This window comes from Solanum lycopersicum, chromosome 11, assembly GCF_036512215.1.
Source record: "Solanum lycopersicum chromosome 11, SLM_r2.1".
Taxonomy (NCBI): domain Eukaryota; kingdom Viridiplantae; phylum Streptophyta; class Magnoliopsida; order Solanales; family Solanaceae; genus Solanum; species Solanum lycopersicum.
In genome coordinates this window covers 34,975,234-35,002,275 of record NC_090810.1, presented here as the reverse complement: position 1 = coordinate 35,002,275, position 27,042 = coordinate 34,975,234, and the positions used below count along the sequence as shown (strand labels likewise).

The following is a 27,042-nucleotide window of genomic DNA, read 5'->3' as shown; positions in this document are numbered from 1 at the left end:
AAAAATGACTTACCCATTTTAAGTTGAACACTATTTCAGTTCAAAAAGTGGAGAGATTCACGACTGGAGATGAGGAAAAAGATTTTGGATAGAATATGTGTTTTGATATCGGATTTTCAAATTTCTAAGGAAGACGAAGAATAGAAGAGACAAGAAGAAAAATATAATTTTTATTTTTTTGAAAGGTTTGGATTGAATTATAACACTATGTTTAGATCATTGTTATCCATTGTATTGTATTGTATCGTTATTATACCTACAAATGTTTGTTCTGATTGTTACTTAAAATGTATTGTTAAATTTTGTTGTTGCGTAACAATTGAAACCCTTATTTTATGGAACAGCCAATTTGGTGTGTTCATATTGTTACTTAATTTTTTTTTCCAATTATATATTTACATAATATTTCAAAATACTATTTTACCCTTTATCTTAGTTATTTAAATCTAGTTGAACCTTCTACCCTAGAATAATTAAGGATATTTTAGTAAATTTATAAATTACAATACAGTACGATATGATCAAACCAAACAATTAAAATGTTATTAAACAACAACAAACAATACATTCTAGTCAAACATTGTACCTACTGTACAATACAATACAATAGAGTACAATACAATACATTATGAAACAATGGGTAACAATGATTCAAACAAAGTGTAAAAGTTCAAAAAAATGAAGGTTTTTCTTTCGTATTTTATAAAAGATTAGAAAGTTTTAAAAATATTAATTTGGTCTCATATCTAATTAATTACATTTTAAAGAGAATATGACCATCTATTAGTCAATGAGTCGCCAAAAATCAAACCAAGACTTAATTGATACCTTTACAAGGATTAACCAGATTTATCTTCACGATAACTTTCCTCCTATAATAAATTAAACAAGTGGTGAACTTCAATTTTCCACGATATTAAAGAAGAAATAGATTTAGCATGTACACATAACATTAACCAATCCAAGAATCAGGAAATTCTTCAAACTATACAAGCAAATTTCCCATCCTCAAAGGTGTGTGCATATATATATATATATATATATATATATATATATATATATATATATATATATATATATATATATATATATATATATATATATATAAGGTCGCTAATTCGAAAACATACTTAGCTTTACCCTCCTTCCAAATCGAGGTTTTTCCCCCTACCCCAAAGGAAATGGCCTTAATATGTGAAAGTTTATACTGAAATGTATCTGTATCGCCTCCTAGGTCCTTTACAGCTGTGGATCTCATTTATATGACAAAAGAAGTAAATTGTTCCGGCAGAAGTGAGCAATCAGTTCAAAAGATAGGAGGAGGAGGATCATGAATTTGGCCTAGTCATAATCATAACAATTCTTTTTGGTCCTTCCTTTTTCTAGACGTGCTTTTCGAACTGCTTCTTGGATTTGTCTCTCATGTTCCTTTAACATATCTTCCATACTTCCCCCTGGTGGTACTAGAGGTCCAGAGCAAAGAAGTCTACTTTTCTTTGGCACATAAACCTGTAACATCAAAAAGGGATGTTAAATTAAACATGCAAATTGGAAAGTAAAGATCAATTGCAGTACACACCGTTGAATCCCCATAAGATGATCCGTCATCCCTCTTTGAATGAACACTTGAAAAGTCTCCTACAGTTCGAGACGTGTGAGAACCCTGTCTTAGAAACTCTCCACCATGTTGGGATGTACATGAATCCTCTTTGACTTGGCGAGAATATCCAGCTGAATTAGGATGGATCACTGAAGTAGAATGAATAAATCCATTCCTATTTTTCACTCTTGGTGGCTCAATAGGGAATCCAGTTCCACTTTCTTCTAGAGGATTATATTTAACACTGATGCTGAGATTTGATTGTCCCTGCAATGTCGAAACCATTCATTTCAATGAGAGTGAACAGAACATCCTTAATTCAATTTCTTTCGGAATATAGAAGAAAATCAACCTGCCCAGCAATAGATTCTATAGTGCTTTCTCCCTTTGATTGCCTGGACGACTTGCTCAATGATTCATCTCCACATCCTTTCACACTCTCAGCTTTTCGCCTGGGATTAAAAAAATTCTAAATTGTGAGACAACGCGAAGTGAAAAAGTGCAGACCAAATTAATTATGAACGTAAGAAAAGTACAATACAATAGTACATGTTATAGGTAGCTTACTAAGATAGTCCATACACATGATTTTATTTACAGATACTTCAGTTAGTGAAATTTGTTACCTTTACTCATAAAAGATAGAATACTAAAGGGCTGATTATGGCATGTGTATTTTGGTACAAATCTGACTTCTTTGTTTACTTTTGTTAAATAGTCCCGGAAGAAGTGTGACAATAATTTTACATGTTTTCTAGTTTAAAGTATACAAGTTATGTTTTTTTTTGTTATTATGTTCATAAAAGTAGTACTAGAATGTCATGTTATTTGGGAGAGGGTTTGATGATTTTCCCCTCGTATATAAGGGTGAATTTTGTTCTTTTTTGACACCTACAATGTTATCAATGCTATTGAGTTATTTTCTTTACACCTTTCTGTAATAGTTAGTTAGGTTTCATCGTTAAACGTTACAAAAACGATTTATTTCAAGAGGTAAGATTACTTTTATTCTTCATATCTATTGTTCTTATTCGAATTAATTGGAGAATGTAACAGTAGTGCAACGTGAACTAAAACTGATATTGAATGAAAGAAACAAATGCAGAGACCATAACATAGAAAAATAATGTAGTAAATGGAGTGTTATGCAGATTTTGATACGAGGAACACATTGTGAAGAGCTAAAACTAGATACCTTCTTGCTTCCTCTTCCCGCATCTTAGCATCATATTCCTTGCTTGGAGGATATTTCGGTAAACTAGATGGATCACAAGGTAAGGGCTTTGTACTGAAGAACTGAACGTAAAAAACAAAAACAAAGAAGATATGAAGTAGAGTAAGCACTTACAAAATTATATAGAATACTTTAGGTAATTTGTGAAAGACAATCTTGGTATGCCAAAAAAGATAAAACAATCATGTCTAGAAAAGGAAAAAAAAAACGTTAAATCATATCAATGTCGGTAGAATGCAAAACGTCTATGCAGAATAGGTTAATAAACAGAGATAAATCTGCTTGGACCATTTTGAGTTCATGAAATATTCAAATGATGATGTAGAGAAAAACCTCCAAGTAATGCACAACCAGATTAATTAAAAAAGAAAATATGATCATTAAGTAACTGAATGTTAACAGGATAGAAGAGAATGTAATTTCTATGTAACAATAATGTAGTACTACTTGCTAAATGTACATGGGGTAAGAAATGCTTCCAATCATGATACAAGGAATATGAATGACCATTACAAGCAGAGAAAACAAATACTCTTAGTTGTCTTATAACCACCGTAGACGGCATTTGTCACTCATATGGAAATAAACTAAAGAAGTGTTGCTATTCAAGGAACATGGTTTCTTACCTCACTGTTGAGTGCAGAAGAAGCAGTACCACGCCTTTCTGGTTCTATTGAAAGTAGGATGTCAACAAGGGCCAAAGCTGAAGGGGGAAAATCCTTGAATGTATCAGTGACACATCGCTTGTATGGGTGTTGTGGCTTAAAGCTAGTAGCATGAGGTAGTTTTGATTTTTTCCAGTATTCTTCGGAAGGTGAACCACAAAGTTTAAAAATCTTATGCATTTGCTCAACCTACAAAATTGGTACAAGAACCAACAATGAATTTTGAACTCAGAAAAGTCAACATGCATAAAACTGAAACAAATGTATACAACTAGAATTTATAGTGTCAAAAGCATCAAATAAATTTAAAGTGAAAATTAGAGAATAGCTTTAAACTCTTTTGGTCATGGAATAACACTAAAGCGACACATCCAAAGAGATCAGACATGTTTTAGGAGGAGAATCAATCATAAGTGAAAAAAGTTTAGACTGAAGAGGAATTGAAAGTACCTCTGTCCTTCCAGGCATGATAGGCTTTCCAGCAGATAATTCAGCGAGGATGCAGCCAGCACTCCACATATCTATGGCCATTCCATATTCCGTTGCACCAAGCAAAAGCTCAGGAGCTCTATACCATAGAGTTACAACACGACTTGTTAATGGCTGTGTTTGGTTGGGCTCAAAGGTTGTAGCCAAGCCAAAGTCTCCAATCTTTAGAACACCATTATCATCAATGAGAAGGTTTGAACCCTTAATGTCTCGATGAAGTACACCTCGGCTATGACAGTGTTCAAGTCCACGAAGCAATTGTTGCATATAACATTTAATCTGTAAACCATCATGTAAAAATTTGGAGAACATCGAAATATATCGTGTAGATTCAAAATGCAGCTACCGCAGGCTGGTGGTAAATAAGTTTAGTTTACAAATGGTTTTGTTCGTCTTTAAACCTTATTTTCTTGCATTCACCTAGTCTCAGTATTCTCTAGGTTCAGTCCATGAAGGGGTCATTAAACAAGTTCAAAGATTTATATTCTGGGAGGATTTTCTGCTTTTGAATCTAGTTAGGACTTGGGTGTGCTAATTATGAACATCGCAGGGTTTTTCAGACAAGAAGAGAAAGACGTACCTGTGCTTCAGTAAACTTAACACGAGGTGCTGCTGCAAGTCCAGCAAGATCGTGTTCCATGTATTCAAATACAAGATATAAGCTCCCTGATATCCTAGATGTGACCAAAGACTCAAGTTTCATAACATTTGGGTGGTCCAATTTACGCAAAATAGATATTTCCCTTGCCATAAAGCGAACACTCTCTGGATCCATATTGACAAATCTCACTTTCTTCATTGCAACAATTTTATTGGTTTTAAGGTCACGGGCCTTGTATACACTACTGTATGTTCCTTGACCAATCTGCATAAAATTTAAACATTTATCAACTTATGCCGGAATATATGAAAATTCAAACTCTTTATTAGTCCAAAGATCTCTGAAAAACTAAATGACATTATATTTGGCTGGACATAAATTTACGTTTCCACACTGCTTCCAACAAGTACAAGGTGATCAAGCACTCTCACCCTATGTTAAGGAAGTTCATATTTGAAACTCAAAAAAATAATAATAATAGTATTCTTGAAAATCGTTTTATTTACAACTAGAATTGACAATTCATTGGGGGAATGTTAGCAGCTCAGTTGGTTGACGACCTCCTAAATATTCACCTTCTCGGTGAGGTTCGATTTCCCACATTGTACTTATTCCATTCCCCCGTCCACAATTCTTCGAATAAAAAAAACTCCATTTTCCGGAGGTACTCCAAAGTAACCCAAGAAAAAGAAGAAAAACTCTAATGGATCATAAATAAAGTAATTTTTTTTTAAAAATAGCCCCTTTGGATGGAAAATGATTCAGCTACTTGTATCAAAAACAAATGATCTCTATGATAGAAGCAAATTCAATACCCTGAGTAGAGTATGAAATTTCCAGAAACAAGGATCCGTAAAGTAGAAGATGCAGATATCAAAGTTGAGCAAATTATGGCTGATATGTAGAAAAAAGCATGAATGATTCATAAATAAAACATGAGCAGAGAAAAGGTGTAGAACTGACTTTATTTAATTTTTCAAATGAGTCTGCACTTCGAGGAAGCCACCCTTGAATAGCGTCAGCTGCGACAGAAGTTAGCCAGGATGGCCATCCTGCAGCTCCGAGTTCACCCTTTGCAGCATTAGGTATGCTTACAACTCTAGACATTGATTGTTGCACTCCAAAATCAACGGTGGAGCGTCTCTTGTGATGGCCTTCCTTAGGCCTCTCGATAATTCTTGTTTTTCCATCATCCTCAACTTTTGTTGCAAGGACAGAAATAAGAGCAGATTCTGATGTCCGCTTTGATTTAGGTATTATTTCAATCTTAGGATTAACTAATTCTACTTTAATCTCCTCTCTATGCAAGGGAGCAACCATATGTACAGAAGACTTGACTTCTTTTTGTTCAAAAACATTTTCATCTTCGGAAGAACCCTTTGAGCAAATGCAGCCCATACCTTTGTAACCAATATGTTGTGTCACTCAAGAAACATCCGAGACCCGCATAATAAACCTGCACCAACAACTGGAAAAATAAATATATGTATATTTCTAATTAAACAAACTAACTTGTCATTTTCTAGTTTCTTACCAATCAATGCAGGCCTCCAAATCCTATCAAGAAGCCAAAATGCGGGACTGAAATTGAAAACCAATTAATGTCCGGGAACTATATTGTATATGATTTCTTCAATAGATATTACCCCATAAATTAATTAATTAATGTCGTGTTACATAGCAATTTTGGCAACCCCAAAAAGTCAAAAACCCAGACCAGAAAACCAAACATAAGAAATCAAGATTTCAGCATATAAAACGGAACAATAGGTTGGTGCACCAAAAACCAATTCTATGCTTTTTGTTAAAAGGATTGATGCAGCAACTCTGGTCAAGGATGAGGGGGAATGGAACAAAACTTGCTTTGATCTTTTCCCAGAAATATTTCAACGAATTATCATTTTCTCCTTTTTTTTTAATTAAAAAAATACATTTTATTCTACTAGTTTATTTTCAGAAAAAAAGATTTTTACCCATATATTTTAGGATATTGATGAGAAATCAGCGTAAAACACGAACAGCCCGTTATTATTATTTTTCAATGAAAGACATAAACATAGAGGGGAATAGTAGTATACCTTGTGCCTTTATCTTTGGTTTGGTTCGAGTACTTTTGGTGTCTCTGAATTTGTGCATTGTTCGATGTACAAATCTCCATGCTCATTTTCTGCAAGTAGCAAAAAAAAATGTCATATTTCAACTCTGACGTGCACTGCAGTACCCAAATCTCTTTCTGATTTGGCACGTGGAACTCATCAAAGTGGTAGGACCCCAAAGGAAAAACTTTTCTACTACTACCATTTCGTCACCCAAAACCTATCACATCCTTTCCGTACAACAATAATGTTTTACATGAGAAATCATTTTTTTTCACGATTTTAAGTCATTGGCAAATATTTAAAGCTGTCTGCATTATTAACTTAAATATCACAATTGATCTTTGTACCTATTAAATATCTTGTTGTAATAAATTTTAAACAAATGGAAAATAAATAAGTCATACAAATAAAATATGAAAAAACATAATTTTATTGATTAAGATAGCGGATATAATTCTGCTGATCCCTTAATTCTACTCTTCTAAGATATATCCATAACTCGAGGGCCGTTAGTGGCATATTTCTCGAACTAGGATGATTTAGATTTTGACATCTCTTTATGAATAAACCATCAATTTGTGAAGTATTCGAGATCTTGATCTCTTTATGAAACTTCTGAGATGTCTTTTAAGGGAATTTAGTACTCTTTATACAGGCATAAACTACGGTTTAGGGTTGAGTAGCCTCCAAGAATCCTTATTTAAATTGTACACAATTTGTAGAGTCCCATCTCGAATTGAACGCATCTTATAGAGTCCTACAAAATTTTAATATCTACGAATGCCACCTGCTTCAAGGCGTGACGATGGGTAGACTTATGAAACTCAAAGACGAGGCTTGAAATACTCATTCTTCCACCTTCGCAGCTTCAGATTTTCAGATTTAAGAGAGAAGAGAGGAAGAGCAGATTTGGTCCATTGGGAGTGCCAAGTTGTTTGCAACAAATTTTAAACATATGAAAAATAAACAAACCATACAAATAAAATATGAAGAAATATAATTTTATTGATTAAGATACCGGATACAATTCTGTTGATCACTTGATTCTACTCTCCTTGGATTTATCCATGATTCGAGGGCCATTAGTGGGGTATTTCTCGAACTAGGGTGATTTAAATTTTGACCTCTCTTTATGAATAAACCATCAATTTGTGGAGTATTCGAGATCCTGATCTCTTTATGAAATTTTCGAGATGTCTTTTAAGGGAATTTAGTACCCTTTATATAGGCATAAACTAGGGTTTAGGGTTGAGTAGCCTCCAAGAATCCTTATTTGAGTTGAACACAATTCGTAGAGTCACAACTCGAATTGAACGCATCTTGTAGAGTCCCACAAAATTTTAATATCTACAACAGATAATAAAATTCACGTAGAGAAAACAATAATCAAGAGCGGAAAATTATAGCTACATTCGATTTTATTATTTCAAATGTGAGTGTTACAATCTCTATAATTCCTCTAAATTTACCTTTTCAAATATAAAATCAATGGCCTTAAAGCTTGTTCTTGAATCTATGATGAACTTAAACTTGAACTTTATCTTGATCTGACTTTTATTTGAATTCAAGGGCTTCGAGCTTGTTCTTGAATTCGGTGGTCTTGATCTTGATCGTTCTTGAACTTGAATGCTTGAATTCTTAAACTTGTAGCTTTATAGAGAATTAAATGACATTTGTACTATGGAGTTTCTATAGCTTCTTTCTTAGAATTTTCTGTCTCTTTAATAGAATTATGAGGATCCCTATTTATAGTTTTAGAATAGATCAGTCGCGATTGGAATAGGATTCTGTTCAGCTAATCAGATTTAAGTGACATGACATATGGACTTTATGGAACGGGCTTGTCATCTTTGACACATGTCATGATTCTATTGATTTTCTTATTTGACTTGACATGTAACATCATCTGCACAAGCGGCGTCAAGACAGGCATAATCCGAATCATTTTATAAATTTATATTTGATAAATTTTAAATGATTATAAATACCCCCTACTTCAAGTCTTGTCGAGATATTTTATCTTTTAGAGACTAGGCTTAAAGCATTATATATATATATATATATATATATATATATATATATATATTTGTTTGTTTGTTTTATTTCCTTAGTAGAAAAGGAATTATAATTCAACTAAGAATTGTAATTCTATTCAATTTCATATTCCTATTTATGATTTATTGCCCAAACCAAAAAGGAATTGTAATTCAACTAGGAAATGTAATGTTACTCAATTTCATATTCATATATATGTTTTATTGTCCCAGCCAAAAAGAAATTGTAATTGAACTGGGAGAAAGATTTTATCCCACCACATGACATCAATAAATAGATACATTGTCTCCATAATTTTATCTTCAATTACAGATTGTGAGTCTACGACGAAAAATGCATACTCAAGATAATTTTCCTACTTTTTTTAATTTATTTTCATCACTTTTTTATAGCTTGACATGTCTGTCGTAGAAAATTCATATCTCATTATAGAAAAATCAAAATCATGAACCCTTTGATTTTTCATAAACTAGACTTTTCGATCTCTAACATATCCAAAATTCAAAATTTAATACCTTCTGAATCTTTCTAGATGATTTTTTGAAGTTAGCTCTAGATTCTGTCATGCTAAAAAATCTTCACATTTTTTACAGTGTAACATATCCGTTGCAAAAAATTCATATCTCATTGAAGAAAAAATCAAAATCATAAACCATTTGATTTTTAGAAACTAGACTTTTCGATCTCTAACATATTCAAAATTCAAAATTTAATACTTCAGAATCTTTCCAGATGATTTTTTGAAGTTATCTCTAGATTTTGCCATGCTAAAAATTTTCAGATTTGTGTGACTTACTAAAAATCTCGTCTCTTGACGTAGGAACAACAAAATCACAATCGGCTTGATGACTCTAAATCTAGACATATGGGTCTACAACATATTAAAGATCAAGATTTAATACGTTTGGGGTCTCATACATCTTGATGGGTAACAATCTCTCCTTCACTTGTATTTTCCTTCTTCTTCTTCTTTTTTTAGATCAACAAAAGCAATTTTATATTTTACGAAAGCTACATAATGGAAAGATTTATCACATAAAAATATTTTTAACATTCATGCCTTAAAAAAATACTTTCAAGGTGTTCCATGGCCCCGAATTCTTAACCAACTTGAAACTTTACTAGAATATCATTTAACGCTCCCGCCTTGAAAATAAACTCAAGGTGTTACAAGGTCCTGAGTTTTTAACCATGAAGCTTTACTAGAATACCGTGTAATGCTCCCGCCTTGAAAATAAACTCAAGGTGTTACAAGGTCTGAATGTTTAACCAACTTGAAGCTTTAATAGAATACCGTTTAACGCTCCTGCCTTGAAAATAAACTCAAGGTGTTACAAGATCCTGAATGCTTAACCGACTTGAAGCTTTACTAGAATATCGTGTAATGCCCCCACCTTGAAAATAAACTCAAGGTGTTACAAGGTCCGAAATGCATAACGAACTTGAAGCTTTACTAGAATATCGTGTAATGCTCCCTCCTTGAAAATAAATTCAAGGTGTTACAAGGTCCCGAATGTTTAACCAACTTGAAGTTTTACTAGAATATTGTGTAAGCTCCATCCTTGAAAATAAAATCAAGGTGTTTCAAGGTCCCGAATGTTTAACCAACTTGAAGTTTTACTAGAATATCGTGTAACGCTCCCGCCTTGAAAATAAACTCAAGGTGTTATAAGGTCTCTAATACTTAACCAACTTGAGGCAGGATAAATCCACGTAAAGATCAGTTTAAGGTGCAAAAGGGAAAATATTGTCCACGTTAAGACATGAAAATTAAAGATCCTTTAAAGATAAATCCGTGGAAACTCTATCTTAAGGTGCAAAGGGACAAGTTTGTCCACCTTATGACATAGAAATTTAAAGATTCGTTGAAGGATAAAATCGCAACAAAGCTAGCTTAAGGTTCAAAGGGACTAATATTTTCCATCTTAAGGCATGAAAATTTAAAGATCCTTTTAAATATACATCAGTCAACAGGCTGACTTAAGGTGCAAAGGGACAAATCTTGTCCACCTTAAGACATAAAAATTTAAAGATCCTTTTAAGTATACACTCGTGGAAACTCTAGCTTAAGGTACAAAGGGACAAATATCGCATGAAAATTTAAAGATCCTTTTAAATATACACCAGTCAAATGACCAACTTAAGGTGCAAAGGACAAATCTTGTCCACCTTAAGGCATGAAAATTTAAAGATACTTTTAAGCATACACTCGTGGAAACTCTGCTTAAGGTTTAAAGGAACAAGTTTGTCAACCTTAAAGCATAGAAATTTAAAAATTCGTTGAAGGATAAAATTGCAATAAAGCTAGCTTAATGTGCAAAGGGACAAATATTGTCCACCTTTAGGCATGGAAATTTAAAGATCCTTTCAAGTATAAACAAGTGAAAAGGACAACTTAAAGTGCAAAGGGACAAATTTGGTCCTCCTTAAAGCATAGAAATTTAAAGATCTAGTGAAGGATAATCCGCAACAAGGCAAGCTTAAGGTGCAAAGGGAAAAATATCGCCCACCTTAAGGAAGAAAATTCAATTACACACGCATTTGGAGACTTTGAAGACTTCTACTTACATACTTGAAGTCTTACTTTTATACTTAGAGTATTTGAATTCTTCAACTTGTATACTTGGAGGATTTAGGTACTTCAAATAATAAACTCTAAGAATATAAAGAGTTCAATTTTCATACTTGGTCAAATTTAAAGACTTCAATTGTACTAATAAGAGACTTATATTTTATAAAGGCTTGCCTCATCCATTTACCCATCAATACATCGTGCAAGTCTAAAATTTGATGAGACAAAAGATAAAATAAAATATATATCGCTTTGACTTTCATGCAATAGATCAAGCGGGAACATTTTTTTCGACACTCATGCAACTAAACTTAGAATATGGTTCTAAGCGCCTACGTAGCTCGGTGAAGAGGATCAAATCTCAACGTAGTACTAGGGATTGAGTGTTTTTTTGTTGTGTCGTACATAGTTTATACTCTTTCATGCACTTTAGGCTCATACCTTAAGGAACATTTTAACTTGAAGATTTAGCTCAAATTTAAAAAGCTTTATGATATACAATTTAGACTCGTGTCTCAAAAAGCATTTTGACTCGATAACTTAACTCAAACTTGAAGATTTAAGGGACATACAATTTAAGCTCGTGTTTCAAGGAGCATTTCAACTTGAAGATTTAACTCAAACTTGAAGATTTAAGTACACACAATTTAAGCTCGTGTTTTAATAAGCATTTCAACTTGAACATTAAACTCTAACTTGAAGATTTAAGTGACATACAATTTAAGCTCGTATTTCAAGGAGCATTTCAACTTGAAGTTTTAACTCAAACTTGAAAATTTAAGTGACATAGAGTTTAAGCTCGTGTTTTCAAGGAGCATTTCAACGTAAAGATTTAACTCTAACTTGAGGATATAAGTGACATACAATTTAAGCTCGTATGTCAAGGAGCATTTCAACTTGAAGATTTAACTTAAACTTGAAAATTTAAGTGACATACAGTTTAAGCTCGTGTTTCAAGGAGCATTTCAACTTGAAGATTTAACTCTAACTTGAAGATGTAAGTGACATACAGTTTAAGCTCGTGTATCAAGGAGCATTTCAACTTGAAGATTTAAGTGACATATAGTTTAAGCTCGTATTTCAATGAGCATTTCAACTTGAAGATTTAACTCTAAGTTGAAGATTTAAGTGACATATAGTTTAAGCTCGTGTTTTAAGGAGCATTTCAATTTGAAAATTTAAGTGACATACAATTTAAGCTCGTGTTTCAAAGAGCATTGTAACTTGGGACTTTTAAAAAAAAGTGACAATAAGGTTTTAAAACAAATGGGTGGTGACATAAGTCTTAAGTATTGGGTGTAGGTGACAATGATGTGATTAATAATTAAGGATTGTGGAGTTTCCATCAAGTTTATAAGTTGACAGTTTGATCCATTGAATGAAATGAAGGTAAAAGGGTAAATTGACTAAAACCTAATTTAAACAATTTTGGTGGGAATTAAAATTTGGGGAAGCCACCAACAAGCTGTATCAAAAGGGGAAACAAAATATTTTCCCCCACCTCTCGTCATATTTTTTTTCTTCCTCTTCTTCTTCTTCGTCATTCTTTCTTGCTTGCTTTTCTTTCTTCTCGTTCTCTTTATATGTATCTTCGTCTTCTCGTAAATTATTGGTCTTGGTTGCTATTCCTTGAGCTTTCTTCTTTTCTTGTTCTTTCTTCTTTCTTCTTCTTGAATAAGATTAAACAAATTTAAATTTGAATTAGATTTTGGTTACTCTCAATTAAAATTACTTCATAAATGATAAGGGTCACACATCATTGTTTTAATATGTAAAATTAATAGTACTTTGAAAATATTCATCATCATTTAGGCACCTGCAGTTTTTTTCAATATTTTGCATTCGCGTTTCCAACCGAGTGCTATATGTTGCAACAATTGACTATTGAAACAAATTATAGCCATATGTAGCAACAGAAAGGTTATTTCAATAGCAACAAAATTGACAAATGTTGCAACATATAACTACACAAGCTACAACATATAAGTTAGACATGTAGCAACATATGACTTGCATGTCTCAATCGACATGATATCTATATAAAACCATTGTAAATCATTGTTTTAAGTGTCATATCATATTATTATTGCTTAATTTAGGTTAAAAATACTAAATTTTATCCAATTTGACATTTTTTTATCCCTAAATTACTCAATTTATCGATTAAGTTATCTTTTAAGTGACATATGTGGCAACATATGCACGTTCTGTTGGGAAACTTGCAACAAAAATGTCATATGTGGCAACATATGTATATTATAAAATGATCTTTTGGGGGTTATTTCAATTAAATTGTGATCTAATTTAGCATGTAACACTAATATATAGTCTTATAACATGTCTAAGTACAAAATTATGGTCTAATACAACAACTTTCATCAATTCTATCAATTATTTTTACAAAGACTATCATTAACCACTAGTTCATTATACAATGACCAAGTAACTACATATGATAGTTATATAATACCCTTGTAAATCATTGTTTCAAGTGTTATATCATATTTTTATTGCTTAATTATGATTTAAAGTAATAAAATTTTTTCTAAGTTGACATTTTTTCATTCCTAAATCGCTCAATTTATTGATGAAGTTATCCTTGAAGTGACATACGGGGCAACATATGCACATTCTGTTGGGAAAGTTGCAACACAAATGTCATATGTGACAACATATGTATATCATAAAATGATCTTTTGGGGTTAAGTCAATTAAATTGTCACTTAATTTTACATGTAACATTAATATATAGTCCTATAACATGTCTAAGTACAAAATTTTATGGTCTAATACAACAACTTTAATCAATTCTATCAATTATTTTTACCAAGACTATCATTTACCACTAGTTCATCATACAATGATCAAGTAACTACATATGATAGTGATATAACACCCTTATAAATCGTTATTTCAAGTGTTATAACATAATTTTAATGCTTAATTATTTCCCAACGTACTAAAATTTGGTCCAATTTGATACTTTTTTCATTCATAAATCGTTCAATTATTAGATTAACCCATTCTTAAAGTGACATATGGCAACATATGTATGTTCTCTTGGAAAAATTGCAACAAAAATGTCATATGTGGCAACATATGTATCATAAAATGGTGTTTGAGGGGTCAATTCCATTAAATTTTCACCCAATTCAACATGTAACACTAATATATAGTCCTACAACTTGTTTAAGTACACAATTATAGTATAATCTAACAACCTTTCTCAATTCTATCAATTATTTTTACAAAGGTTATCATATCACTAGTTCTCCAAAGTACTAAAATTTAATTGAATTTGACATTTTTTCATTTCTAAATCGCTCATTTATCGATTAAGTCAACCTTGAAGTGACATATGTGACAACATATGCACGTTTTGTTGAAAAAATTGCAACATACATGTCATATGTGGCAACATGTATATCTTAAAATGTACTTGTTGAGATAATATTTCAAAAGGAATAACAACCTAACAATCCTACAAACAAATAAGTGATAAAGACCACTAAAAAGTCTTGATTTCATAACAATATCAACGATAAACTAGATATGATGGCAACAACGCTTTGTTGTAGAAGAAAAATCGCAACATATTATCACTAAAGTTGTGGAAAACATAACAACAATTTGAATTATAAAGAAATAAGGGAATGAGAGAAAGGAAAGAGAAAAGAAAATAAAAATTAATATTAAATATGAAATATAAAACCAAACGATCTTTTTATACCTTTTTTTTATTTTTTTATTCTTTTTTATAATTCATAGTGTAACATCTGTTGCCACATATATCCCTTCTTTTGGGGTAAAAGCAGATAATTTTATAATTTTTTACAACAAATGTTATATATATTTTCGCAGACACCACATTGGTAACAATAAAATGTTGACACATATCTCCTTTCTGTGACATATGTTGCCATATAGTTTTTTTCTGTGACATATGTTGCCATATTTATTCTTTCTGTGACATATGTTGCCACATATCTTCTTTCTGTGACGTATGTTGCCACATATCTTCTTTCGGTGACATATGTTGCCACATATATCCTTTTTTGTGGGGCACATATAGATTGAGTTGTTGTCATGGATGAAGCATCTTGTATCATTTCATCTACACGGTAGATAAAAAAATATTAAGATTTTACAATTCATTATAAAATAATAATAGTACTATGTAGCAACAGATGGATAGTCTGTTGCCATAAATTAACATTATGTTGCCATATATGTTCCTACTATTGCAACACATAAAATTTATGTCGCAACATATAGATCTTATGTAGCAACAAATGAATCATATGTTGACACAAATGTACAAATTATTGAAACATTTGAATCTTATGTGGCAACAGATGAACATTTTGTTAACATAAAGTGAGATGTTAAAACACATGATAAGTGTTTGAATGTGCACCAACATATCACTATAATGTAACAACATATGCAAAATATTTCAACAAATGAAATATATTTTGGACGCCTGAACAACACTATATTTCTAATATTATATCAACAAAATGGCCACAAAAAGAACAACAACAGCAACAAAAAATGAGTTTTCACTAAATGATAACAATACATATACATTTCCTCAAAATAAGGATTTTTTGAGTTGACTAATTCTTTTTCAAAAATAATAATAATATACACCATTATGTCGATTATTCAATTTTTACATCTATAAAACCTTTTATTGTTCATTAATCCAATAAAAAAAACTTCAAAAATTATAAAATATTTTTAAAAAATAACTTACCCATTTCTAGTCGAACACGATTACAGTTCAGAAAGATGAGAGAGTATTGGAGGATTGGAGAGGAACAGTAACGAATGGAGAGAAAGAGTAACAATGGATTTCCAAATTTCTAAGGAAGAAAAAGAACAATCCCCCAAGGGATGAAGAAAAGAAGAGAGAGAAGAGAGGAGGGAAGATGAAAAGATTTTTCTTTTTAAATGATTTGGTTTGAATTATAAAAGTGTGCTTTTTGTATTTTATAAAAGATTAAAAAGTTTTAAAAATGTTAATTTAGTCCCATATTTACTTAATCACATTTTAAAGAGGATTTGACCAGCTCATGGTCAATCTGTCATCAAAAACAAAAATGAGACTTATTTGACATCTTTCCCTTAATTTTCTCTTGTAACTTGCAGTTTAAACTCCTGCGTTAAGGAGCGTCTAGATATACATTGACTCTTTAAAGTCATCTTCGGATGCAGACTTGCCCCCACTTTGGAGTTTTTCTATATCTTCGTCTTCATGTGACATTGTTGATTTTCTCTTAAATTCATGCTTAATTCCATGTCATGTGCAAGAGTTTCTAACTCTTCAAATGTATTGGGCTTTAATCCTTGCAAAATGTCGTGAAGACCCCGATCCATACCTTGGATGCACATTTCAATGCTAGAAATTTCCTTAAGACGATCTTTGCAGTTGAGGCTCAGACTTCTCCAGCGATTGATAAAGTCAACAACTAACTCATCTTCACCTTGACGAGACTTTTTAAGCTCCATCATACTAACGACACGTATTGTTCTATAGAAACTATTAAGGAACTCTTGCTGTAATCGGTCCCAACTATCCATAGAATTAGGTTCAAGATCTGTGTACCAATCAAATGCATTTTCTTGGAGAGATCGGACGAACTCTTTGACAAGATAATGACTATACGTCGCAGCAATATTGAATGTCCCGATAAAGTGCGCTATATGTTGTCTGGGATTTCCTTTGCCATAAAATTGTTAAAACTTGGGAGGTTGATAACCCTCATACATTTTCAAGTTTCAATCCTTTGTGCATATGACTTTGCATGTATGGAAGAAAATTTGGATGACTCAGATTTGTCTTAGATTGTTTTTATGATAAAGTTCTTTAAATGATTAATTGGAATTAAACCTTCATCTGAGACATGAATCTCTTTGATCTTTGTTTGATTTACGCAAGACACTTCTTAGTGTTGAATTTTAGAAAGCTTCAGAGGTGATTGACTTGACCTTTTTTCAATCATGTTATCCATATTATTTGTTAGCTTTGAAAGTTAAGCATCTTGTTCTTGTGCGCACTTTGTAAGGACTTTAATTGCTTTAGTTATGCTTTTTGGTTGTTCTTCTATAGTGGAAGACATTTTGATATTCTTTGATGCTTGAAAAGTTGAGATGAGAGGTAGAGATAGTCCCAATGGGCGTGCAAGAATTTGTAGATAATAAAATTCGCGTCGAGAAAACTATAATCAAGAACGAAAAATGATAGCAACAATCGATTTTATTATTTCAAATACGAGTGTTACAATCTCTATAATTCTTCTGAATTCGCCTTTTAAAATATAAATTCAAGGGCTTTAAAGCTTGTTCTTGAATCTATGATGAACTTGAACTTGAACTTTATCTTGATCTTGAATTTTATTTGAATTCAAGGGCTTCAAGCTTGTTCTTGAATTCGATGGTCTTGATCTTGATCGTTCTTGAACTTGAATGCTTGAATTCTTAAATTGTAGCTTTGTAGAGAATTAAATGGCATTTGTACCACAGAGTTTCTCCAGCTTCTTGTTTAGAATTTTCTGTCTCTTTTCTGAATTATGAGGACCCCTATTTCTAGTTTTAGTATAAAGGAGTTGCGATTGGAATAGGATTCCGTTCAATCAATGATATTTAAGTGACATGGCATTTGGACTTTATGGAGAGAACTTGTCATCTTTGACACATGTCATGACTATTGGTTTTCTTATTTGACTTGGCATGCCACATCATCTGCACGCGTGGCGCCAAGATGGGCTCTAGAATGAGATCAGACCGGGTTTACCAAATTGGGTTCATCCAATGTAGACCAAATTAATTAATTTAGATTTTAATTAAATTCATATTTATTGGACTTAAATATTTAACTCAATTATATCAATCCACAATATTTATTTGGATTAATATATTTATGAATTCAATATAATCCGAAAGCATTTTTTAAATTTATATTTAATAAATTTTAAATGATTAAACACCTCTACTACTTCAAGTTGATACCTTTTAAACATTTTTTTACTATCACACAAAAAATAAAAATGTGTGAGATACACTTGCGATGACATGACACATTGACTAATTAAATTGTGACATATGTCATTTGAGTACAGAAAAATTATTTAAAAACATAATATAAGAAAATATTTTAAAAGAAAAAAAAATAGAAAACCAAACATAAACTTGCCCAACCCAACTATCCAAAACATTCCCGATAGAACCCACCGACCGGCCACCACATTTCGTCTCCACATGGTGATCGCTAGTGAGTGATGAGTATTTTCACTCTAATATTTATGTCATCAACACCATAGCGGATGAATACCCTCTTCCTTTTATTCCGATATAGCGATTGATATCAACACCATAAATGTAATCTTCGATTTCATTGTTTTCTTCAAACATTAATTAAGATATGTTGATATTTTTTATTTTGTGGATTCTTCAAGGTTTTATTTTTTAATAATTTTCAAAAAAAAATAATAATCTCGATTTGTAGTATCTTGCCGGAAAAAATGGAGGTTCACCTATTTTTCCGACTCAATCTAATTTTTATTTTTTGGATTAAATTCCCTCTTACAAATTCATCTCTTTTGAATTTTTATATATTTTATAAGGTTAGAATTTTCATATTTGTATCAATCAACTCTTCCGATTTTTACTATTTTGGACAGTCATTTGTTTAATGGGCACTTTTCCGACTACAATAATGACGACAATATTTGTGATGATGGAAATTATATTAGAAGAAAAAATGGAATAGCGGCGGTGACAGAATTTGGCTGGTGAGGAAATGGAGAGGGTAAAGATTTGATATTGGGGAAGAAGACACTGTTAAGGATTTTTTTGTTTAGATTTTTGCTTGGCTTTTTAAATGTTGATATGTCATTTTTTAATTGGATTATTAGTTAAATTTTTTTGATTCACGCGCTTTGAAGGGTGTATGTTACACCCATGATGCCATGTCATCAAAATGTATTTACTAGGTACATATTTTGAACAACAGAGGTGTTCAATAGGAACACCTGTGAATTAATGTGTGTTTAAATCAAATATGCGGACAACTTTAAGTGGCCAGCAATGACTTAAGACATTTACTTTTCACATGTTAAACTAATAATATATAACTTAGGTGTTAATACTGTCACGTATGCATGATTTATCGTAAGCGATGTCACCAGGGGCGAACCCATCATAGCCAATGGGTGACAAGCGACACTCTTTCGTCAAAAATTACAATATTGGTAAAGCTCAAATTTTGATATATATATATATATATATATATATATATATATATATAAATTTAAACACTTCTTGATAAAAGTAAAAGGTTTAGTCTAGTAGTTTAGAGGTTGCAAAAATTCTGTATAATTGTGTGTTTAAGCCCTGCTAGGCTCATATTATAGTTACTTGTTTTTCTTCCTTTAACCATTGATGACCCTTTATGAAAATCTTGCGTCTGCCATAGGATATCACCCTTTATATATATATATATATGTCCTTACAAACCACCAAATAATTACTAATCTCTTTGTCCTTAGCTACTTATTCACTTTTAAATTGACACACTATTAAGAAAACATTTATTAATACATTGAGTTTACTAATTTACCCCTATTAATTATGAAGTTGATGAAAATATAAGATTTTCAAAAAGTTCTACCTTTTTCAATCTAATTAATTAGGGCATAATAGGTAAAAAAGATTATTTTATCTTGATTTGTCAAAATGGACAAGTAATTAGGGCAACTATATATGAAAAAGAAAAGACAAGTAATTAGGGACAGAGTGAGTACTTAATAAAGAAGGCCAAAGAAAAAAAACACATAAAAAATAAGGTTGTGTATGTTTGAAACTGAAACATTCACTATGATTCTTCAACACAAAACCATGTAGGCTACATGCATTCTCTACTAAAGGAGTGTCACTTATAATATATAATCGTTATATCCACTTTTGTATCTTAACTGTATAAACCTATTTAGCATTTTTTTTCCGATGAAGTAGTACTGTCGAGTGACACCCCTTCCGTCTCCCTTAATCTACTCCTATGTCGATAGGGTCATTCGTAGATACTCAAATTTTGTTGGACTCTACAAAATTTGTTTGATTTAGATTATATATTTATAATGAGTATTATATCCCCTCAAAGAGACATATGAAAGATTGTATAAATTCAGAATATTCACAAAGGTCAATGGAGATAAAATAAATTTCAAGGAGATTTATATCATCGTAGTGCAGAAGTACATCACTAGTACCCTCGAATCACGAAGAAATCTTAGGAGAGAATAATCTAGGAATAAGTCCAATTGTACGCATATCATTTCATCAATAAAAGTTCTTGTTTCTTCATGGTTTATTTATGGTTGATGTATTGTCCATATATTTCAAAAAATTTGTAGTCAAATTTTGGTACAACGAGTCAATCTCTACCTCCAATCTCAACTTTCAAAACATCATAGAATGTTGAAATGACTTCCAAAAATACCAACGCTCAATCAACTGCCAGCTCCATGTTCTCCATTGAAGGTATAAGGAGTACTTGGTGTACCTTTGAGTTTTGGATATGTTACGAAGATCAAGGCAACTCTTCTATGACAACAAACACATCGATTGTCCTTTACAGCCAATTCTATTTTTGGGTGTTCAACTATAGAAAGATCAAAGTCCCCCACAAATGCCTCAAAAGAAAGAAGCAGTGTTGCTGACAAGATAAAAAAACTCAGTTCTACTTGAGATTTTTGGTTTCAAGAACTCTACCACGAAGAAGAACTATGATTCAACTAGTGAATCATCTCCACATGCATCACGTACTATGAGTTTGTTTAATATCAACTTGTGTGACATTCTATTTTACTCTTCTACGTCCTTAATGGTCATGCTAACAGTAGTGATATATGCTTCATCCATGGAGGAACAATTTGAAAATATTCCAAAGCTGGTTGAATGTAACATCCCAGAATCAAGAAATTTAGAAAAGAGAGGCAAGTGAGAGGTCACCAACCCTCCATTGATCTGTGGCACCCTTCATAGATACCTTCATAGTTCGTGAAGGGCACCACAACTTGTGTTGGTGCCCATAGTGAAGTGGATAGTGTTCTCCCTAAGGTCAGGGAAAATAAAGTGCTACAATTACCAAATGTTGGGGCATTTTGCTCGTAAACATACTGAGCCAAAAAGGTAGAATTTTTGAACGCATGTCTAATTGCAACATATGCTGTTAGAACTCCTTTACTAACTGAATCTTTTCCTATGTGGACTGTAGACTTAGGATCCACCGACCATGTGAGTCGAGATCGAGAAGCATTTGTGGAATTTCATTGAGTTTTAATCTAAATCAAGGGGGATCTACGTGGGAAATAATATGAAACCCGGAGTCAAATGGATGGTCCCTTGCAAAGTAGACTTGTGTTGTGGTCGTTCTTTGATGTTGCATGACGTGCTTTACACACCACAAATTTGATTATTTTGTAGTGGCTGTTCTTTTAGATAATGGTTTTTATTTATTTTTAGGCATAATGGTGATAGAATAACTCTAGATAATGTTTTATATGGTTTTCAACTATGTTATGATCATTTTGATCGTTTTAGATTGTAATCCTTCAACTTATGACTATTATGTTGACCATTATTTAATGACATGTTGCTCAACTAGTAATGATATTGATGTTATTACAACGGATGCAAGATTAGGTCACAAAGGGCAAGATCGAGTGAATAGTTTTCAAAATAAAGACATTTATGTTTTTTCACCAAAATTGATATACCCACTTGTTAATATTGTCTTGCTGGAAAGATTACGCGCAAACCATTCACTACAAAAAAATCAGCATTTAGTGACTGACGAAATCTGTTGCTAATCTATATTATTTCGTCACAAAATCGGATAAGCGATGGATTGTTGGTTGTTGATATTTTGCTCATTAGTAATCTCTTAGCGACAAAAATATGATTTCCGTCGCAAATTTAGCGACGTAATAGAGACAAACAATTTTCGTTGCAACTTGTTAGTGATGGACTGGTCGGTCGTTATACTTATATAGCTAGTCACTAATTTCATAATTAATTTCATCATTTAAAATAAATCCGCGATGAAATTTATGCCACTAATTCGTCACAAAATATTTTCTTATTTGAGCCACCGCATTTTCCACCTAAATTTTTCGTTGCTAATCCATCACCAACATTTTATACAGTAACAACCAAATCGTCATTAAATTTGTTGATAAAATTTTTCTTGTAAAATCATTTCATTCATTTTTAAAAATATACACTACTAATAATTACTAAATACCTCTACAATAATAAACATTCATATAAAATAATATTAAGAGGGTTCAAAATCTGTAGATAGAAAGTCAAAATCATATACTTCTTGTGCAAAATATGAAAAGAAATGTATTAACTATTCTTAAGAGGAACATTTGCTTCATGTAGTATGTTTTTGCTTCAAATTCGTATACTCTTCTCTTCTTTTATGTCTCGACAGCTTGATATTATGCTTGATGAGATCTTGGTAGTTTTCTCCCGTCCATAAAAGTCTGCAAACCTTTTATGCAATAGCCAATAGTCCAAAGATACTTGGTGATTGGGAACAAATGAGATACACTAGTATGATCCAATAAATTGCATGCTCAGCTAAAATACACAACTTAAAACTCCATGCAACTCAAAATTTCAAAAATTATGGATCTACTTTTAGGAGCATTAATTCAAAATAAAAAGGATGTACCAGAAAAAAAAACTACTATACTATCTAATCAATATATTCAGAAAAATGGTGTTATTTTCTCATAATTCCCCCAACTTTTTATATATGAGTAACCTACATCGGCTGAAAAATATAACTATATTATTGATCAACTAAGCTTCAACTTCGTATTAGATTGGGCTGGTTTCATGAATCCTCCAAATCTATTATTCTCTAGTCAAGCCCAATTCACTGGAACAAGTCTTTTGATTGCAAATTACGAGCTCTAGAAAATTAAAGGTTCCTTGAATCTCTCACTTTTACTTACACCGAGGTTAAAGTTACTTAACAGAATAAAACCACTGATGATTTACAAGTTGCAAAAAAAATTAATTTTACAGGGACTTTTCTCTGAGTAACAACAAGAACAAAATAAAAAATATAAGCTTCTATCATTTTATGAGTCCTCTAGCTATTCTACTTAATTCATGATAATTTCACTTGAATACCTAAAACCTTATCACTAATCGCAAAATTTGGAACTCTAGAACACTAGAGGTTCCCTAAACATCTCACTTTTCTTTACACACCTACAACCCTATCAAACAGAACAAAAACACAAATGATTTACAATTTGCACCAAATATTGACATTTACAGGGGCGTTCTTCTGAGTAACAACATAAACATAGTCCTTTACACGGACGATAATAGATATGATTCTAGCTGCCTACACAATCTTAAACACATATAAAATATATGATATGATATGACCAAATACTCTTAGTCCTACAAATATTCGTAGCTTCTTGGGATTGGATGGTTATTATTGCAGGTTTGTGGAGGGTTTTTATTCCATTGCTTCCTCAGTGACAACTTTGAATAAGAAGAAGTCCAAGTTTGAATGGACAGAGGCTTGTGAGAAGAGTTTCCAGGATCTCAAGGATAGACTCACTTCAGCCCAGGTGCTTACTTTGCCTAAGTGTGGTGAGAATTACACTGTGTATTGTGATGGATATAGGGTTAGTTTGGGTTGTGTTATTATGCAAGGTGGTAAGGTGATAGCTTATGCTTCCAGACAACTCAAGGTTCATGAAAAGTATTATCCCACTCATGACCCGGAGTTGGCAGTTGTGGTGTTTGCACTAAAATTAAGGAGGCATTACTTGTATAGAGTGCATGTGGATGTGTTCACAGACCACAAGAGTCTTTAATATGTGTTCACACACAGAGAGATTTGAATCTACGTCAACGGAGATGGTTGGAGCTGTTGAAGGACTATGACATGAACGTTCACTACCATCCAGTTAAAGCTAATGTTGTAGCTGATGCTTTGAGTAGGATGAGAATTGGAAGTACAACCCACGTTGACGATGAAAAGAAATAGTTGGTGAGAGATCTACATAGACTTGCCAGACTTGGTGTACGGTTAGTAGACTCTACTAGTGGTAGTGTTTCCGTTCATCCTAGTTCTGAATCATCCTTAGTAGTTGAAGTCAAGTAGGGTCAGCATCTTGATCCTGTGTTGATGGAGCTGAAGGACACAATGCTGGTTAAGATGAATGTGTCTTTTGGTTTGGGAGATGACGACATACTTAGGTATCAGGACTGGCTGTGTATTAGATGTGGATGATTTGCGTACTAGGATCATTGCAGAGATCCATGGTTCCAGATACTCCATACATCCAGGTTCCACCAAGATGTATCATGATCTTAAATAGATCTATTGGTGGTATGGAATGAAGAAGGACAGTGCAGATTATGTGGCCAAGTATCTTAATTGTCAACAGGTTAAGGTAGAACATCTTAAGCCTAGAGGTCTTACTCAGATTATTGAGGTTTTGACTTGGAAATAAGAGGCTATTAATATGGACTTCATGGTTGGTCTTCCGAAGACTAGGATATATCATGACTCCATATGGGTTATTATGGACAAAATGACTAAGTCTGCCCACTTTATCCCTCTGAAGTCTACTTACAGAGCCGAGGATTATGCGAAACTCTACATTGATGAGATTGTGAGATGGCATGGGATTCCTTTTTCTATCATTTCAGATAGAGGATCTCATTTCACTTCACTTTTCTGGATATCCCTCAAGAAGAGTTTTTTCATGCTGGTGAAGCTTTGTACTGCCTTTCATTCTCAGACTGATGGGCAAGCAGAACACACCATTCAGACATTTGAGAACATGCTGAGGGTAACTGGGTCCAGAGATCATTAATGAGGCCTAAGAGAAGGTCAGGGTTTTTAGGGACAGGTTGGCTACTTCCTAGAGGTTGCATAAGTGTTATGCATACAATAGAAAACGACCCTTAGAGTTTGATGTTGGTGACCAGTTCTATTTGAAGATATCACCTATGAAGGGGGTGATGAGGTTTGGCAGGGAGGGAAAGTTGAGTCCGAGGTATGTTGGGCCATATGAGATCCTAGAGTGTGTGAGAGAGGTGGTCTATGAGTTGGAATTTCCTGCGGAAATAGATTTTGTTCATCCAGTCTTTCATTTCTCTATGTTAAAAAAGTGCCTAGGTGATCCAGCATCAATTCTACCTATTGAAGGTTTGGGGGTTGATGAAAATTTGTCCTATGAGGAGGTACATGTAGAGATTTTAGACAGACAGGTCAAGCGGCTAAGGAACAACGACATTGCCATAGTGAAGGTATTGTGGAGGAATGATCTTGTTGAAGGTGCTACGTGGGAGGCCGAGACCGATATGAGATCCTGCTAGCCCCATCTTTTCAGCTCTTGACATTAGACTTCCTACTCTTAAGTCTATGTTACCTTATCTCTCCATTCTTTATTGCGATTGTTTGATTGTGTATAGTAACTATGTTATGATCTAACTGGCATTACGCGAAATGTTCCACATAATCTTAGGAAGATATGAATCACTTAAACGAATTATGATTGAAGACTCATAGCCTGTATGTATAGACCCATAAATCTAGCATACGTTATAAGTAAGTGAACCTAAGATGTATGTAATGAAATGATGATATGAACAATGAAATGATAAATCCCTAGAAGGGTTAAGTAAGAGTGTGAAACACACTAAATGGCCAAGTGCACTTGCATATGATGAAATGAACATTCACGTAAAAAGGGGTGAGTAATTATGAAGAGCAAATGTGCTAATACTAATAATTGTGGTGACAATATGATATGTGGCTAATGTAAAAGATGAGAGCAATCTCAAATGAGCCTAAGTGAGTGTTACCAAAACGTACTCACCTTTGAGACTGTACAGTTAATGAAGAGGCCAGTCTCTATGAACACGCTAATGAAAGTATTGAGATTAACACACTCAATACTAATAATAAGATGAGAAATCATCTATTGAGATATGATGTCCTTATACTAGAAGCCATCTTCCATGACGTATGAGTTGAATGTAATGGAAATGCATACTGAGCACCGATAGACTAGCTATGAGCGCTGATGCTTTCTTTCGGAAAGGGCGGAAGTTCACATAACTCTCATTAGATAAGACTATACAGCATGCCGGGTATGGGTCTCTTTATATCTCCTAGTCTTCGAACCTATAATGTGAATATAGGGATCTGGCGAGGCTCAATTCCCATTTACGCTAGCATGTTTTGGGTCACTTGGCCAGTTATTAGAGCTCTTTTCAGTGTGGGGGAGACACTGGATTTCATGATTCTCACATGATCTATGTTGGTTAAAGTTAAAGTTCCCAAAGAATGAATGAGTCCAACCTTAAATGATGCACATAAAGAAATGAATGATACCAAAGGTGTTAGGATAGGATAATAAAGAGGTGAGCTAGACTTAAGTAATGACACTAGGTCATTTTTGATTATTGCACAACGAACACGATAAAAGTCTTAAACTACATCTTAGGTATAACTGGTCTCTACACTAGCTTATGACTGTATGAAGTGAAGTACGTATGAATGAATGAATCATACTATGTGTTTGCTGAAGAAGGCTCCCTAGTTGAGGTCCCATATGTTGAGACCTCATTTTTGGGAAGTCTAGATGTCAAGTCCATGATCACAAAGTCT

The 27,042-nt window shown here is 32.9% G+C and overlaps 2 protein-coding genes across 2 annotated transcripts; one reads left to right on the top strand and one right to left on the bottom strand.

The window, feature by feature from the left end:
* Window positions 1-904: 904 nt before the first annotated feature.
* Window positions 905-6,805, bottom strand: LOC101251148 (probable serine/threonine-protein kinase At1g09600). Its single transcript, XM_004250789.5, has 10 exons — window positions 6,668-6,805; window positions 6,124-6,170; window positions 5,553-6,045; window positions 4,569-4,853; window positions 3,950-4,267; window positions 3,461-3,688; window positions 2,796-2,896; window positions 1,953-2,052; window positions 1,580-1,867; window positions 905-1,509 (listed from the first exon to the last, which is right to left on the bottom strand). Exons 3-10 carry the CDS (start codon window positions 5,985-5,987, stop codon window positions 1,342-1,344), a joined length of 1,923 nt encoding a protein of 640 aa, XP_004250837.1. The 5' UTR covers window positions 5,988-6,045; window positions 6,124-6,170; window positions 6,668-6,805; the 3' UTR covers window positions 905-1,341.
* Window positions 6,806-24,601: 17,796 nt separating this feature from the next.
* On the top strand, window positions 24,602-25,745 carry LOC138339374 (uncharacterized). Its single transcript, XM_069290968.1, has 3 exons — window positions 24,602-24,707; window positions 25,074-25,216; window positions 25,383-25,745. Exons 1-3 carry the CDS (start codon window positions 24,602-24,604, stop codon window positions 25,743-25,745), a joined length of 612 nt encoding a protein of 203 aa, XP_069147069.1.
* The last annotated feature ends 1,297 nt before the right edge of the window (window positions 25,746-27,042 follow it).

Bases quoted from the DNA above. Each gene is read 5' to 3' on its own strand.
- LOC101251148 (XM_004250789.5), bottom strand. From the start codon at position 5,987: ATGGGCTGCATTTGCTCAAAGGGTTCTTCCGAAGATGAAAATGTTTTT. The intron at 1,868-1,952 runs GTTGATTTTCTT...TCGACATTGCAG, and splicing joins TAGAATCTATTGCTGGGCAG to GGACAATCAAATCTCAGCAT. The intron at 1,510-1,579 runs GTGTGTACTGCA...TTGATGTTACAG, and splicing joins CATCTTATGGGGATTCAACG to GTTTATGTGCCAAAGAAAAG.
- LOC138339374 (XM_069290968.1), top strand. From the start codon at position 24,602: ATGACGACATACTTAGGTATCAGGACTGGCTGTGTATTAGATGTGGAT. The intron at 24,708-25,073 runs GTTCCACCAAGA...CTATCATTTCAG, and splicing joins CAGATACTCCATACATCCAG to ATAGAGGATCTCATTTCACT. The intron at 25,217-25,382 runs GTAACTGGGTCC...TCACCTATGAAG, and splicing joins CATTTGAGAACATGCTGAGG to GGGGTGATGAGGTTTGGCAG.